Genomic DNA, 15,434 nt, shown 5'->3' on the forward strand with positions numbered 1-15,434 from the left:
GACTGGGGATGTGGCTCAGTGGTTAAGCACCCCTGGGATCAATCCTTGGTACAAAGCAAAACAAAACAAAAACAAACAAACAAACAAACAAACAAACAACAACAACAACAACAAAAAACCAATGCTATAAAAGTGTTAGTTGTGTTGTGGTTGTATGTGAGAATAATTGTATTGTTAGAAGACAATTATTTAGGGCTAAATGCTCAGATTAAAAGACATTTATTTAGAGCTATAGGTCCATGTTGTACGTAATTTACTGTGAGATGGTTCAGACAAAAAAAGTGAGTGTGTGCGCATGCATGTGTATGTGTATGGAAAGAGAGAATAAATAAATGATAAGCAAATGTGTAGAATATACAGAATAGGTGAATGTAGGTAAAGGATATATATGTGTTTTGTATTATTTTAATTTTCGCAACATTTTAAAATTTTAAATAATTTCTGAACAACGGAATTGTTGTGAGATCTGTGTGATAAATCAGTGTTTGGACAATGCAGAGTGGGAGGACAAGGACGAAGCCATCAGCTGTGTCTGGAGCTCCGGGGAGAGGTCTCAGAGAAGTTCAAGGAGAGCCTTGAAGGATGATATGAGTGTGGGATGCTGGGCATCAGATTGAGGTGGGAGGGCGTGAGGCAGGGAAAGACTGTGAGGTCTGATGTACCCCAAGAGTCTAGTGACACACCCTCTGGTGTGCCTGACAAAGCAGGACTCCCCTGCCAGATGGTAAGTGTCACCTGGGTGACTAAGAGCTCAGCACCCTGCTCCTGCAGCCGTCACCCATCCCATCTCATTTCCAGGGAATAAAGCTTTGGTACCTTCAAAGGGAAGAGTGTCAGGGGGAGGGGCAAGCAGCTGGGGCTGGGCGGGGCTTGTGTGGTTTGGTTCTTCCCATAAAGGGCTCAGCACCTCACCCACATCAGGACCCTCTGCAGAGGGAGCTGCGAGTCTCCACCTGGCAGGACTTTCAGCTTCTGTGGTCTGTGAGGCAGGAAGGTGGGAGCTACTTGGGTGGATGGGAAAGGTCCTTTTCTTTCTTGGGTTCTGGGTGTTGAATTCAGGGGTGCTTTACCACAGAGAATATCTGCAGTCCGTTTTATTTTTGATTTTGAGACAAGCTCTTGGTAAGTTGCTGTGGCTGACCTCAAACTTGGGATCCTCCTGCCTCAGCCTCCAAGGTCACTGGCATTATAGATGCACGCTGCCGTGCCTGGCTAGGAAGATGTTTCTGAGTGTGAGACAGACCCATGGATGGTGGTGGGGGAGGGGGAGGACACCAGCTCAGGTCTGGTGTCAGTCTCAGGGAGGGAGGAGCCCATGGCCCCTTGGGTGTTTATAGGGGTCAACAGGGATGGAGGCTATTTCAGGAGTTCCAGATGGTTGATCACTTTCCTCTGGAGATTTCCTGACTTAGCAAAGTCAGGGAGGAAGAATGGGAGGAAGACAAAGGTGGCCCAGTCAGCGATCCTGGCATCTTGTTTCTCGTTACAGGACAATGACCAGACTCTGCTTCCTTTTGTTTCTCTCTGTGGCCACCCAATGGTGCAGCGCAGGTAAATCACTCCAAGGAGCATCAGTTCCCTCTGCTCCCCTCTGGGGTGCCTCGCAGCACAGGGAGTAGAGCTGGGCCGGGTTTTAAAGTCCTGGGCCAGAAGAGGAGTCGAGGAGTTGTAGGGAACACACCCGTGGCTGCCAGCTTGAGATGTGGACTTGGGGCAGGTTTCTGGCTTCTCCTGGTCTGGCTGCAAGGAGCTCAGGGCAGAGACAGAGACTGTCCTCTCCCAGCTGCTCTGGCTCCTGTGGCCTTGGCCTTGGATCTGTAGAGGAAGCTGGTAGCCCGAGGTGTCAGGAATCTTCCTCTAACTTCCATCCTGACCGTCCCATTGCTCATGACAGACATGATGGTGATGTGTTCCAGTGTTATTTGGTCTATTGTTTATTTCAGTTCATTCCATCGTCAAGTGAAAAGGCACATTTTCATACACTATTTCATTTGCCGTCCACGAGTAAGAAGAGTTTATTGATGGCATTTTTTTTTTTCTTTTGTGGAACTGGGCATTGAACCAGGGATGCTTTACCACTGAGCACATCTCAAGCCATTTTTGTAATTTTTCATCTTGAGTCAGGGTCTCATTAAGTGTCCGAGGCTGGCCTCAAACTTATGATTTTCCTGCCTCAGCCTCCTGAGAGGCTGGGATTACGGGTGGGAGCCACCATGCTTGACTTCATTTCTGTGCGTTTAGAGCAATAAACAAGGCCCTTTCCCCACTGGTCTCTGCTAATTCCTCAGCTTTGGTTTTCAACCCCATCACATTCCATGGTCCAGCCAAGGAGGCCACTGACCTGTGGTTTCAGCAGATGGGTCTCTGCTTGGTCATCCCCTCATGCTATTTTGCATGCCTTCTGGAGTGTTCTCTCCCCTTTCCCTCCTGTCTCATAGCCAGTTCCTATTCATTCTATAAGAATCAACCTGCTCTGAGTGACTTCTGGTCCCTTCTCAGCAAGTTGTCTTTTCCCGTCCCCACAGGTGGGCCTCTCCTTACCCAGTTTCAGTTGGGTCCCTCTCGGGGTCCTTCCTCCCTCTAGGATGCAATCTCTTGAAGAAGTGTGCCAGATTGTCTTTGAGTGCCCAGTGTCTGGGGGGTGCACACAGTAGGGATTAAGTAAAGTTGGTGGAGTAGAGGCCTCAGACTCTTCGGCCTCTGCTGGCTTCTGGATCAGACGGTCTTAGCAGAGGGGGTCCCTGACTTCCTGGAATTTCAGAACAGTGACGAGCTGATGCAGTGGGCTGGGGTGGAAACTAATGTCCGGTAAGGACGGTCTCAGTGGTACCAGACCTGTTAATGAGAACTGTTCTCATGTTCTCTAGCAGTGACCCATTCTCCGGAGATGTTCTGGGAGGACGAAGAATGTGCCTCTTCCTTTTCTTCCCTGCCTAGAAGCTGCAAGGAAATCAAAGAAACTTGCCAGAAAGCAAGAGGTAAGTAGTGAACCAACCCAGCATTCTCTCTTTGAAGAACCTTTTTTAGTGCAACACACCTAGTCATGGAAATCAAGAGGAACAGAATCTGTTCTGGCTCCAATTTTCACCCCAAAGAGGTTTCCAGTAGGTCTTTCTTCCTTTCTGCACTGGGGATTGAGCCCAGAGGCACTCTTGCTACTGAGCTAAAAATCCAGCTTTTTTAGTTTCTTCTATTTTGAGACAGGGTCTCACTAAGTTGCCCAAGCTAGCCTTGAACTTGTGATCCTCCTGCCTCAGTCTCTGGAATACCTGAGATTATAGGTGTGCACCACTGTGACCAGACTCTGGTGGGAATTTGAGGTGTTTGTGTTCCATGCAGCACATGATCTTCTGAACATAGGGAACATGCAGTTTGCCAGTGATCTTAGGGTGGTGGCAAGAACTGTGAGACCTAAGATCCTCCTCTACTTGTGAACCATCGAGTTAGTCTGCTGCAGGTTCAGGGATGATGGCACAAAGCGTGAGATTCCAGAGGCTGAGACATAGAACTTCCTTAGTCCATCAAAGCAGAAGCCAGAGTATCAACATCTTCTTGTGCCTGGCCAGGTGACATCTCTACGTGTAGTTAGTTTGTCAAGCAGGCTGACAAATGTGGCCAGTAAAGAAACAAGCTGGTTGCGTGGCACATGCCTATAACCCCAGTGACATGGTAGGCTGAGGTGGGAGAATCACAAGTTTAAGGCCAAAAAAAGAAAGAAAAAACAAACGAATGAGCTCTTTGTAGAGTCAGGTAGTTTCTTACAGAAACAGCAAGATCAAGATTAGCAAAGGTGTCAGCTTTTCTGATTCCTTGTCCTGTGGGCCGAGGAGAAAGGGCCGGTTGACGATGTGACGTGGGTCGCAGGGTGCTCTGTTGCTGAGGAGCCAATCTGTGTTGCAGCTAAGCAATCTCATAGGCTGTGACGGAACCCTAAGGGGTACAGTAAGATGAAACAGAAAGCCTCAGACCTCCTCAGAATATGGGAAGCAATGAGAACTGTCCTGACAGCTGAGCAGCGACAGCTTCCATGGAAGTCAGGGGTGGGGAGGAATGACCACGTAGGAGCCCCCTCATTTCCCAAGTTGCCATGGTTTCTGGGGAATCACGGGCTTTCTAGTAAGATCTAGGTGAGCTGCCTGTGGGGCCAAGGGAGAAATGTGCCAGGTGCTCACAGGGACCAGCCCCCTGCAGGTTGTGGAGAAGAGGCCCACTCTGAACTTGGGGAATCTGAGTCCCACATTAAAGCGCAGGAGGAATGTGCTCTGAGAAGTCCAGGGGCTTCATTCTGATCTCTGCGGAGATGAGGCTTCATGAGGATTTCTGGCCTCTCCTGTCCAGAGGGAGGCTGTCTCTAAACGAAGGAACCATCTTTCTCTATGTGATTTATAAATTCTTTGAGAAGATAATACAGAACAGTGGTGGTCAACACCTCTGCTTTAGAAGGGAAGAAACACGAGATACCCATGGAGGATTCTTATTCTCCCCATGGAGATAAGTGAACAGTGTGAGAACCTTCAGAACACACTTTTAGCTTCCCAGGGCACTCTGGTCTCAGGGCTGAGATGGACCGGGAGCTCGCAGACAGGGAGGCTCTGGGCTGGTTCTCTCCACAGATGGCCTGTATCTCCTCCGGGCCAAGAACGGTGCCGTCTACCAGACCTTCTGTGACATGACCTCTGCGGGTGGTGGCTGGACCCTGGTGGCCAGTGTGCACGAGAACAACATGGCTGGGAAGTGCTCGGTGGGCGATCGGTGGTCCAGCCAGCAGGGCAACAGAGCAGACTACCCAGAGGGTGATGGCAACTGGGCCAATTACAACACCTTCGGGTCTGCAGAGGCGGCCACCAGTGACGACTACAAGGTGGGTGCCACTGGGCAAGGGGAGGACCTGAGTGTGGCTGGGCCACAGCATGCAGGAGGGAGGTTGGGAAGTGGGCTGCGGACATGGGGCTGGAGCAGAAGAGAAATAATTAATGTCTTGCATCCCAGTGTCGGGAGCCTCTCTGAACAGAAGCTGTGTGCACACCCTTAAGTCCTGAGTAAAGGGGTACTGAACAGTTATTGCACCCCGCAATACATTGGGCTTTACCTCCATTGGGATAGGGAAGGTGTGGCTCCAGGAGTTGGTGTCATCCCATGAGGTCCAGTTACACTCTCCTCTTCCTTTCTAATCCTACCCCTTTGCCCTTTTGGGGATAGAATGTTCCATGGAATCTCCCCTTGTGTTTCCCCGGTATAAGAATAAAGAATTCCAGTGGCTCTCTCTCTTTCCACGGACCCCTAAGGTCACAGAGCCACCCTCTGATTTTGAAAAGGTACATCTGTGTGTTTGCATGCTTTCTTTGTCATTTTCTTAAGTTATTGGAATAGTCAGATCTGTGAATCCAGCATGGGTCACCAGCTTGGATAGATAGCTATATCCCAGGTTCCTCCCACAAGGACATTAGGCAGTGGGGTGGTGGTGGGGGCATGATCTGCTAGAAGTGGGTGTGTGTGAGCACAGCTGGCCATCTGTCCACCTGGAGCCCAGAGCTGTCAGCTCAGCTGACAAAGCCCCTGTGTGTCTTTTGCTCCTGGGGGACATTCTGGGCTGGTCAGTCTCAGTGTTGGTTGCTTTCCAGAACCCTGGCTACTATGATATCCAGGCTGCGGACCTGGGCATCTGGCATGTGCCCAACAAGAGCCCCATGAAGAACTGGCGGAACAGCTCTCTGCTGAGGTACCGCACCACGACTGGCTTCTTCAAGCATTTGGGACACAATCTGTTTGGCCTCTACCAGGTACACAGGGCTGCTGGCTGGTGATCACTTAAGTGTTTGGGGTTGGGGGACAAATCAGCTCTCTGGAACCATGTCCTGAGTGAGTGGCTGGGAAAATCAAAGCCACTTCTATTTGAGTGATATTTTAAAGAGTTCAGTGCAATGTCATGCATATCCCAGAAACTCTGAGCCAGGCAAGGGAAGAGGCCTAAGGGAGAGCAAAGTGGGAAGAGAGAGGAAGAGACACAGGACTTGAGACTCTTGGGGAGATCCTGCTATGGGGAGAAGGAGTCGTTATTATTAAGACTGGTTTTTGAATAATGACAGTTGATGGGAGGGGATCCCTTTCCTGTCCAAAATGGCGGCATATCTACTGTCCTTACAAAACTTTTCTTTTTGGTTCCTGCAGAAATACCCAGTGAAGTATGGATTAGGGAAGTGTTGGAATGACAATGGCCCAGCAATACCTGTGGTCTACGACTTTGGTGATGCTCAGAAAACCGCATCTTACTACTCACCTAATGGTCAAAGTGAGTGTTTGCTCCCAAAGTCCAATCAGAAGTCCTTTCTTGAACTCCTGGTAAAAGAGGGAAAGAGGGTAAATAACAATAATAAAGAACTTCTAGACAGGGTCAGAGGTGCATTCTTGTCATCCCAGCTACTCTGGAGGCTTGAGGCAGGAGGATTGCAAGTTTGAGGCCAGCCTCAATAACCTAATGAGACCCTGTCTCTACATAAATAATAAAATGGGTTGGGGATGTGGCTCAGTGCCAGAGCACTCCTGCATTCAATCCCCAGTACCACCATCAAAAAAAGCAAGAGCTAGTATAGACTGATTGAGCTGTTAAAATATGTCAGACTAATTTTCTGGAATTTAACATGATTTTGTCATTACATCATAAGAAAATTATGCAGTTAGGATTACAATTTTTGCCATTTCACAGGGCATAAACCCAGCCTTCCCAACCACCTCCCTGTGCAGCCTCTTTAATAGTTAAGAAAAGGCAAAAGCTAATGTTTACAGGAAAGAACTAGCAAAGTGGTGAGGAAGATTTATTTTTATTTATGTATTTATTATTTTGGCCCTGGGGATTGAACACAGGAGCACTTAACCACTGAGCCACACCCCCAGCCCCTTTAAATATTTTATTTAGAGACAGGGTCTCACTGAGTGAGGCCTTGCCAACTTTCTGAGGCTGACTTTGAACTCATGATCCTCCTTCCTCAGCCTTTAGAACCACTGGGATTACAGATGTGCAACACTGAATCCAGTGAAGATTTATTTTTATTTTGAAGGACAGATATTAATTTTCTTAAAAGTGAGGCACTAAGCAACTCACCGAGACCCTGTCCCTAAATAAAATACATAATAAGTGCTCCTGAGTTCAATCCCTGATACCCCCTACTCCCCAAAAAAAAAAAAAAAAAAAAAAAAGACATTTTTTCAGTATCATAAAACCACAGAAATTAAGTCTCGGATCAGAAAATCAAAAGTTATTGCCTTCTTAACATTTTTTATATGTTTGTTAATGGGCCTTCATGTTATTTATTTATATATGTGGTGCTGAGATTTGAGCCCAGTGCTTCACACGTGCTAGGCAAGAGCCCTACCACTGAGCCACCACTCTCCTACTGTGGAGAGCAGTGACAGAGTATGGGAGAGCACTGGCTGAGACTGGGCGTCTCTGATGACTTCCTGACTGTGGCCTGCCTGGTGCCTTGGAATGTTTCTGCGCCAGGGCACAGGATGCTTAGCTGCTGTGGGAGTGCCCTGCATGAGGAGGCTCTGTGTAAGAGTCTTATCAGCTTCCACCGAGATCTCAGGCACACAGCTCCCGGGAATAGAGGAACTCTCTTGCTGACAACCACAGTGTTTTCACCAGCTCTGTGACTCCTGAGCCTGTCCTCTTAATAGTACTTTTATAAATAGACTTTCTCAAGCACTCCACAAAGCTCCTAACATTGCACATTGCAGCTGTGGAAAAGCTGCATAAGTGTTTCTAGTCCTGTAACTTTCCTGAATACAAAGAATAATTCGTGCAGAGTCTTTAACGTGATAATGAGACATATATAAATGGAGATTGCTGGAGTAATGCTTCAGACCTGCTTCTCCATCAGAGAGCAGCGCTCCACCCGACCCCAGCTTTATCTTCAAAATCATGTGTGTGTGGGAGTCTTTATTTTTCTTATCTCCCTTCACCCCTTGCTGGAACCTTCTAGTTTGGCCACACTGGTTGCTGCACCCTACTGTTTTGCTTTTGACTTTAATGACAGTGAGAAGGCAGGTGATGCTGGGAAGACAAGCCCATGGTCACTGGCTGAGATGGGTGTCAACAGCAACAGGTGGCTGCATCTGACAATTGCTTAACCTGCTCAATTTTACATAGCGATCTTTCTTTCTATTTTCTCTTTATTTAGTGGTATTGGGGATTGAGCCCAAGGGTATTCTACCACTGAGCTACTTCCCCAGCTCTTTTTATTTTTTTAATTTTGGGTCAGTGTCTTACTAAGTTTCTGAGGCTGGCTTAGAATTGACGATCCTCCTGAGTCATTGACATTACAGGCTGCACCACCCTGGTGGGCCTAGTGAGCTTTCTGAACAGTCTAATTTCTCCCACAATCTTTAGGAAAACAAGTCTTCTGTGAGTTCCAGCCTCTTACTCCAGATGACAGAGGTTCCCTCAGGTCGAGGTCAGGGCTGGGATGCAACAACCACTGGCCAAAAGGGTGTGGGGCTTTGATGTTTGGATGTAGCCTAAACTTTTGGCTTAGGGCATCTTCATCTGGTTAAAAAAGAAAATGCTTCTAGTTGTTGTTATTATTATTATTATTATTAAATGATACTGGAAATCGATCCCAGGAGCACTTTATCACTGGACTACAGGTCCAGTCTTTTTTAATTTTTAATTTTGAGATAAGATCTCACTAAATTACTGATGGTCTCACAACATTGGTGTGCTGGTGTTGAACTTGGGATCCTCGTGCCTCAACTTCCTGAGCTGCTGGGATTGCAGATGTGCGCTGCTGTGTCCTGCTCTAGTCACTCTTTTTAATACTTGGCTCTTGTTTGCATCTTATTTTTCAGGAGAATTTGTTGCAGGGTTTGTCCAGTTCAGGGTTTTTAATAATGAAAAAGCAGCCAACGCTCTGTGTGCTGGGATGAGAGTTACTGGCTGCAACACGGAGCACGTGAGTTTCTGGGAGACAGCAGCCTGCACGCATGGGTGGGATGTGCCATTGTGTATCTAAATTGCTCTCTTCTGCATTTGGTCTCTTTACTCTCTTTTTCCATTTTTCTTGGTGTATTTATACCTACCAGTTGGCCTTGGTGCTACATATTCCTACACGCACAAGACATAATTTGACCAGTTTTCATTTTGTCTTTTTCCTCTCCTCCTCTTTGCCTGGTTCTTCCTCTTTTCTACTGGTCTCTCTTCTATTTTCATGAGATGCCCCACTTTCCCCTTTTTCTCTTTAGTTTCCACATATTGGTTACTCTTTTAATGGGGCCATATGAACAGAATTTGAATGGGGCCCATTTTATCAATATTTTTAGTTTATAGTTAGTATGCTTTGGCTTGCTTTCTCCTTCCTTCCTTCTTTCCTTCCTTCCTTCCTTCCTTCCTTCCTCCCTCCCTCCCTTCCTTCTTTTCTTTCTTTCCTTTTCTTTTTATTTTTCACAGGAGAGTGTATCCAGGGGTGCTCTATCAGTGAGCTACATCCCCTTTTTATTTTGAGACATGGTCTTGCTAAGTTGCTGAGGCTGGCCTTGAACCTACCATCCTCATGTCATAGCCACCTGAGTTACTAGAATTATATGCATGTGCCACCGTGCCCAGTCAACTTCTGCTTTCTTAAAGAAATATTTTCTTGTGTTGAGGTCCTAAGGCTATTGAAAATATAACATTAATATTGGAAAAATTTTAATATTAACATCTAGAGTACTCATCTTTATGTGAGAATATATATATATATGAATGAGACTGTGACTTCCCTTCCTCCTTGCTGAGTCTCAGGCACCAGGGCTCTAGGACCTCCTGACTAGGCACAGGCATTCTGTGCTGTTTAGGACCAATAACAAGGGTTGAGGTTTCAAGTGCACCATTGCTGTATGCTCAGCCTTTAGGGTAAAACATTCTGTTACTTGGAGTTACGGTAACGATTATATTCAGGAACAACCCACGAAAGCCTTTCAAGCTGAAAGTTTGTGCTGTTGGGGCATGGGCAAGATGTAGGTCTCCCCCAAACTGATTTTAGGGTGGAGGCTAGAGTTTGGTTAAGTAATAGCATAATATCTTTCCAGGTGAGATCAAACATCTGGCATAAGTTCTAAAACATTTCAATATATGTATTTGGATCTTCCGAAAATCTCCCTGATTTCTTTCTTATCTGTATTAAGTTGGGGAGGGGGGTCTCCTTAATTTCTTTTCCTTAGTAGGTGATTTCTTAAGGCCTTGTTTCATGAGAGTAATTGAGATTAGACCCAACAACAAATGAAAATGAAGCACTTTCCCTGAACATTTGTAATTTTATAGTATGTAGGTTGGTTGATCCATTTTAATGTTATATCTAGTATGCAAAATGGACAAATTAAGAGAACTTCCAATCCCTTCTTGAGAGACGGTCTTAAAATATCTTTATATCTTATAATAGTACCCTCTAAACAAGTCAGTATCTCTCAATTGTCCTTTGAAAATACAACCACGTTTACTTTCCAGTGTAGAGAGTACCATACAAGTGTTACAATATATGTTACTGGTAATAGGTCCAGTCAGAGAACCCTGAACTATATAAATGAATTTTTAATCTGTTATTTTTATATTTTGAATTATCATACAACTTTAATTTGGAGAACTCTGGTTTTGAATAAATGTTCTCTTAAATCTTGCACTTTAAAGATTCACATTCTTAGGAAGTAAATATAATTGATATATAGAAATTAGCAATAATTTTCATAATTATTGATTAAAATTATTTGTTTTTAATTAGTTTTACATGACAGTAGAATGCATTTATGCACTTTGATATATCATACATAGAAAGGATATAATTTCTCATGTAGTCCAAACAAATTTCATGATTTCTTTTTCTATTTCTATGAAGAATGTCATTGGGATTTCAATAGGAATTGCATTAAATCTCTATAATGCTTTTAGTAGTGTGACCATTTGGACAATATTAATTCTGCCTATCCAGGAGCATGGGAGATCTTTCCATCTTCTGAGGTTCAACCCTCAGCACCAAAAATAAGACAAAAAAAAAACCCCACAACAACAACAAATAATGAGGACCTACAAGAACACCTAACTCTGATGGGGGTGTCTGGGAAATGATTGCAGGAAAGGTAACTTCTGTGCTGAGTCTTGAGAGAGGCATAGATAGAAATTTATGAGGTATCAGAGCAATTTATGTTGAATGAATAATGTGTTCAGAATCATCAGTGTTTCAGTGGGCATGTGGCATTGAGGGGGCAGCAAGCTGTTTTGCAGTTTTGGTGCATGAGATGTATGTGGGGTAGTGACAAGGACTGGATTAGGAAGGGACCTCACATCACACCAATGATTTTGAACTTTATACATTACAAGAGCCAACAGAGCACTAAGGGAAGATCAACTTGATCGTTTTTGTGACAATCGTGCTGGTAGCAAAGTGGTGACAGATTCTAGTGAGATGAGATTAAGGACCAGGAGACCAATATTGAGGTGGTCGCAATATTTCAGGCCTGAAATAGGGGAGTGCCGACAGGGATGAACAGGAGGTACTGGTGAAATCCAAAGATTTTAAACTTATGTCCAGCTGAACACAGATGATGGAAAGACAACACATCTAGAGTGAACTCATCATTTTCACTTGGGTAAAAAATATCATTTATTAAGTCAGGGTGTCTGGAAGATGGACAGGTTTGGGGTCAGTGAAGGATACACAGTCATACGCTGCTGCATAACAATACTTTGATCAATGGCAGGCTGCAAATATGACAGAGGTCCCAGGAGATTATATTACCTGTGACACCGTGGTCATCTTAGTTTGTGTAAATACACTATCATGTCCACACAGTGTCAAAATTGCCCAAAGATGCATTTCTCAGAAAGTGTCCCCATTGTTAAATGACGTCTGGATGTAATTAATAGTGTTTCAGTTGGGGGGAGCTTGAAGTGCCTTCAGAGAGGTCCCAGTGATTGAGTTTGAGCCCAAGAAACAAATGGACTGGAGATAGAGCTTTGGGGCCATCAGTGAATTGTTAGTTATTGCAACACGCAACTAAATCAGTCAGGGTCACTCCAGGTGAATTGGGCTGGCTATTACATAATCACTCAGACACAGAAAGTAGCCTTTTCTCGGGGTTCAGTGATGGCTCCTCAGCCCCAGCTCCCACAAAGAAAGCAAGAGAGGCAAGCGACTGGGTTTCAGGGGGCTATAGCTTAGTCTCACTGGGTGACACCCATTTCCAGAGCTTCATTGCCCTGCTGAGTGGAGGTGAGGTCCACCTGCTTTCATACACATCAGAAGCCAGTTCCACACCTCCATCACTCAAGGCTAAGGGTATGTGCTCATCTCCTATGTGGCAGCTCCAGACAGTTAGAACTGTAGCCAGAGAGGATCAGAATCCTATCAAGGAGCGGGAAATGTGTCCCCCTGTGAGGGAGCAGCACTTAAGGATTTCATGAAGGAAGAGTCCAGCCAGGGGATCCAAGAGGAATGTGCAGAAAAGTTGAAGGAAATTCAGGAACAGATGGTGTGTCACTAAAGCTGAAGATTAATTAGTTTTCATGGGAGAAATAGATCAACACTGCCCATGGAGAATTGAGGAGGACGCATTTTCCCCTGGATTTGGCTAAGAAGGTCTTTGGACTCCCCGCAGCCCTCTCATCCCCACCTCTTCCTCTCCTTGTTTCCTAGCACTGCATTGGTGGAGGAGGATACTTCCCAGAGAGTAATCCCAATCAGTGTGGAGACTTCTCTGCTTTTGACGCAGATGGATATGGAACTCAGGTGCATTTCAGCAACAGCAGGGAGATAACAGAGGCAGCTGTGCTTCTCTTCTATCGTTGAGAACTTCAGGCTACGGGACCCAGAGCTCTTCTCCCAGGGATGCGGTCCCAAGGATGGAGAACCACTTGCCCAGGAACTAGCATGTTAGTAGTAGAGGAACGAAGAATAAATCATACTAATTCAGGGATTGGTGTTTGTGTTATTTGACTTTGCATCCCTGAGACCAAAACATCTGTCAAGAACAACTTAGAGGAGAAAACGGTTATTTTGGATCATGGTTTCACAGATTCAGTCCCTGGTGGATCAAGTCCATTGCTTTGGGCCCAAGGTGAGGTAGAACATCATGATGGAAGGTGTGGTGGAGGGAAGTTACTCCACTTATGGCAGAAGGGGGGGGGGAGAGAAAGAAGGGGGAGAGACACACGTGTGAGAGTGAATAGAGTAGGAAGGGGCCTCTGGGAAGAAGACCCTTCTAGGGCATGCCCTCAGTGACCCACCTCCTCCAGCCATGCCCCTCCTACCTACAGTTACTGCCCAGTCAATCCAGTTACTTCACCTCTGAGTATTCCTGAATTAACACAGGATCTTTTTACGTAGGGAGTAAAGCACTGGGGAGATTCCAAAAGACGGTCTATTGCTCTGAACTATTCTACTTTTACCACTTTTGGAATTTAGGGCTTAGGCATCCTGACAGAGGAATATGACATCCCCCAACACCCTTCAGGTAACCCTTTAAAATAGCCAGAGGAGAAAAGGGCAGGAGGAGGCTTTTTGTCCTACTCCTTCTTACCTTACCCATATGGATGCTCAATTTGCATCCTCTACCTGAAACTCCTAAGGAAGAAAATAGTCTTTTTGTGTGGGGGATTGGGTGTGTGACAAAGACCCCCAATATCCATATCTGGTGTCAGACAGCCTTGGTGGTGGGTTTCTCCTTGGGGAAGGATGGGCTGGCAGGCCTCTGAGGATGACTCTTCTAGGGTAGTGGCTAACCCTCCTGGATCCCATCTTCAGGGCCTTGTTCAAAAGGGGCCAGGTGACCCAATCATCCCCGATGGGTTATCAGTACAGGTGGGATGGGATGACATCAGTTTTGGCCCTTGGTTAAATGTTGGGCATTTTATTGTGTTTTCCTCTAGAATGCCACCATGTTTATAATCAGCCCTTCCTTATCTCCACTACTCTAAGTGGAATAATTGTATTCCTTTCTGGCTGGGAGACATCCTTCTTGGGTTCAATAATTTGCGAGAGTGGCTCATGGAATCCAGGAAAATAGTTTAGTTACTCTTGGCAATTAATCACAAAGTCCACCCCTCCTGATTTCAAAATGTGCTACAAAGCTACAGTGATCAAAACCATATGCTACTAGCATAAAGACAGGCACAGAGACTAATGGAATCCACCAGAGAGCTCAGAAATGAGCCCTCACATTATGGTCAAATGACTTGGAACCAGGTTGCCAGGACCATTCAATGGGAAGAGGACCTTTTTTTGACCAATGGTGCTGGGAAAAGAGAATATCCCCATGCAAAAGAATGAAGCTAGACCCTTGCCTAACAGCACACACAGAAATTAGCTCAAAATGGATCCGTAATCTACGTGTAAGACCTGCAACTATAAAACTCTTAGATCAAAACAGGTCAAAGTCTTCATAGTAGTGAGTTTGGCAATGACTTCTCAGACTTGTCACCAATGGCACACGCAAATAAAGAAGGAAAGGACTAATCAGCCTTCATGAGAATTAAACACTTTGTGCATCTGGCAGGGCGTGGTGCCACATGCCTGTAATCCCAGCAACTGGGGAGGCAGAGGCAGGAGGGTCACAAGCTTGAGGCCAGCCTCAGAAACTTAATGGGACCCTGTCTCAAAACAAAAAATAAAAAGGACTGATAACTCAGTGTAAAGTGCCCCTGGGTTCAATCCCTAGTACCCAAATATGTGTGTGTGTGTGTGTTTGTAATTTAGAAGCACTATCAACAGAGCAGAACAGCCACAGAGTGGGGGGAAATATTTGCCTATCATATATGAACTCCTAAAATTCAACAATGCAACCCCAAACAACGCAACTCAGAACTTGGTAAAAGACTCAAACAGACATTTCTCCAAAGAAGGAATACAAATGGCCAAAAAGCACATGAAAAGTGCCAAGCGCCACTAATCATTATGGAAATGCAAACCAAAGCTCTAGTGAGACACCACTTCCTAACCCATTAGGATGGCTACTTTAAAACAAACAAAGGTGAATCCAGGTAACAAGTGGTGGCCAGGATGCACAGACATTGGGATCCTTGTGCACTGTTTGGAAATAAAATGGCTTAGACACTGTGGGAAAGATTTTGAAGGCCAAGTTCATAGCTGGAAGGTACCAACCACTGGCTACAGGGGTGTGGGCTCCATCCCTACAGCTTGGATGTTTGGCCTAACCTTTTGGCTTAGGGCATCCTGGTCTGGTTAAAAAAGAAGAGGTTCTAGTTATCCTTGTTGTTCTTGTTATTATTATTATTAGGTACTGGGAATTGAACCCTAGAGCACTTTACCACTGAGCTCCAGCTCCGGTCTTTTTAATTTCTAATTTTGAGGCAGGGTTTCACTAAGTTACTGAGGGTCTCACTAAATTGCTGAAGCTGGTCTTGAACTTGTGATCCTTCCACCTCAGCCTCCTGAGTCACTGGGATTGCAGGT

At 45.5% G+C, this 15,434-nt stretch overlaps 1 protein-coding gene across 2 annotated transcripts; it reads left to right on the plus strand.

The window, feature by feature from the left end:
• The first annotated feature begins 1,478 nt into the window (after nt 1-1,478).
• Nucleotides 1,479-12,812, plus strand: LOC143403700 (intelectin-2-like). Of its 2 annotated transcripts, none has more exons than XM_076861831.1 (7): nt 1,479-1,551; nt 2,868-2,978; nt 4,614-4,861; nt 5,622-5,780; nt 6,169-6,289; nt 8,845-8,948; nt 12,660-12,812. In XM_076861831.1, exons 1-7 carry the CDS (start codon nt 1,494-1,496, stop codon nt 12,810-12,812), a joined length of 954 nt encoding a protein of 317 aa, XP_076717946.1. In that variant the 5' UTR covers nt 1,479-1,493. The 2 variants fall into 2 exon arrangements, with proteins under 2 accessions (XP_076717946.1, XP_076717945.1); XM_076861830.1 differs by having other exon boundaries at nt 1,494-1,568; nt 2,900-2,978.
• Nucleotides 12,813-15,434: the final 2,622 nt, after the last annotated feature.

The sequence above is a fragment of the Callospermophilus lateralis genome, chromosome 7, assembly GCF_048772815.1.
Source record: "Callospermophilus lateralis isolate mCalLat2 chromosome 7, mCalLat2.hap1, whole genome shotgun sequence".
NCBI lineage: Eukaryota > Metazoa > Chordata > Mammalia > Rodentia > Sciuridae > Callospermophilus > Callospermophilus lateralis.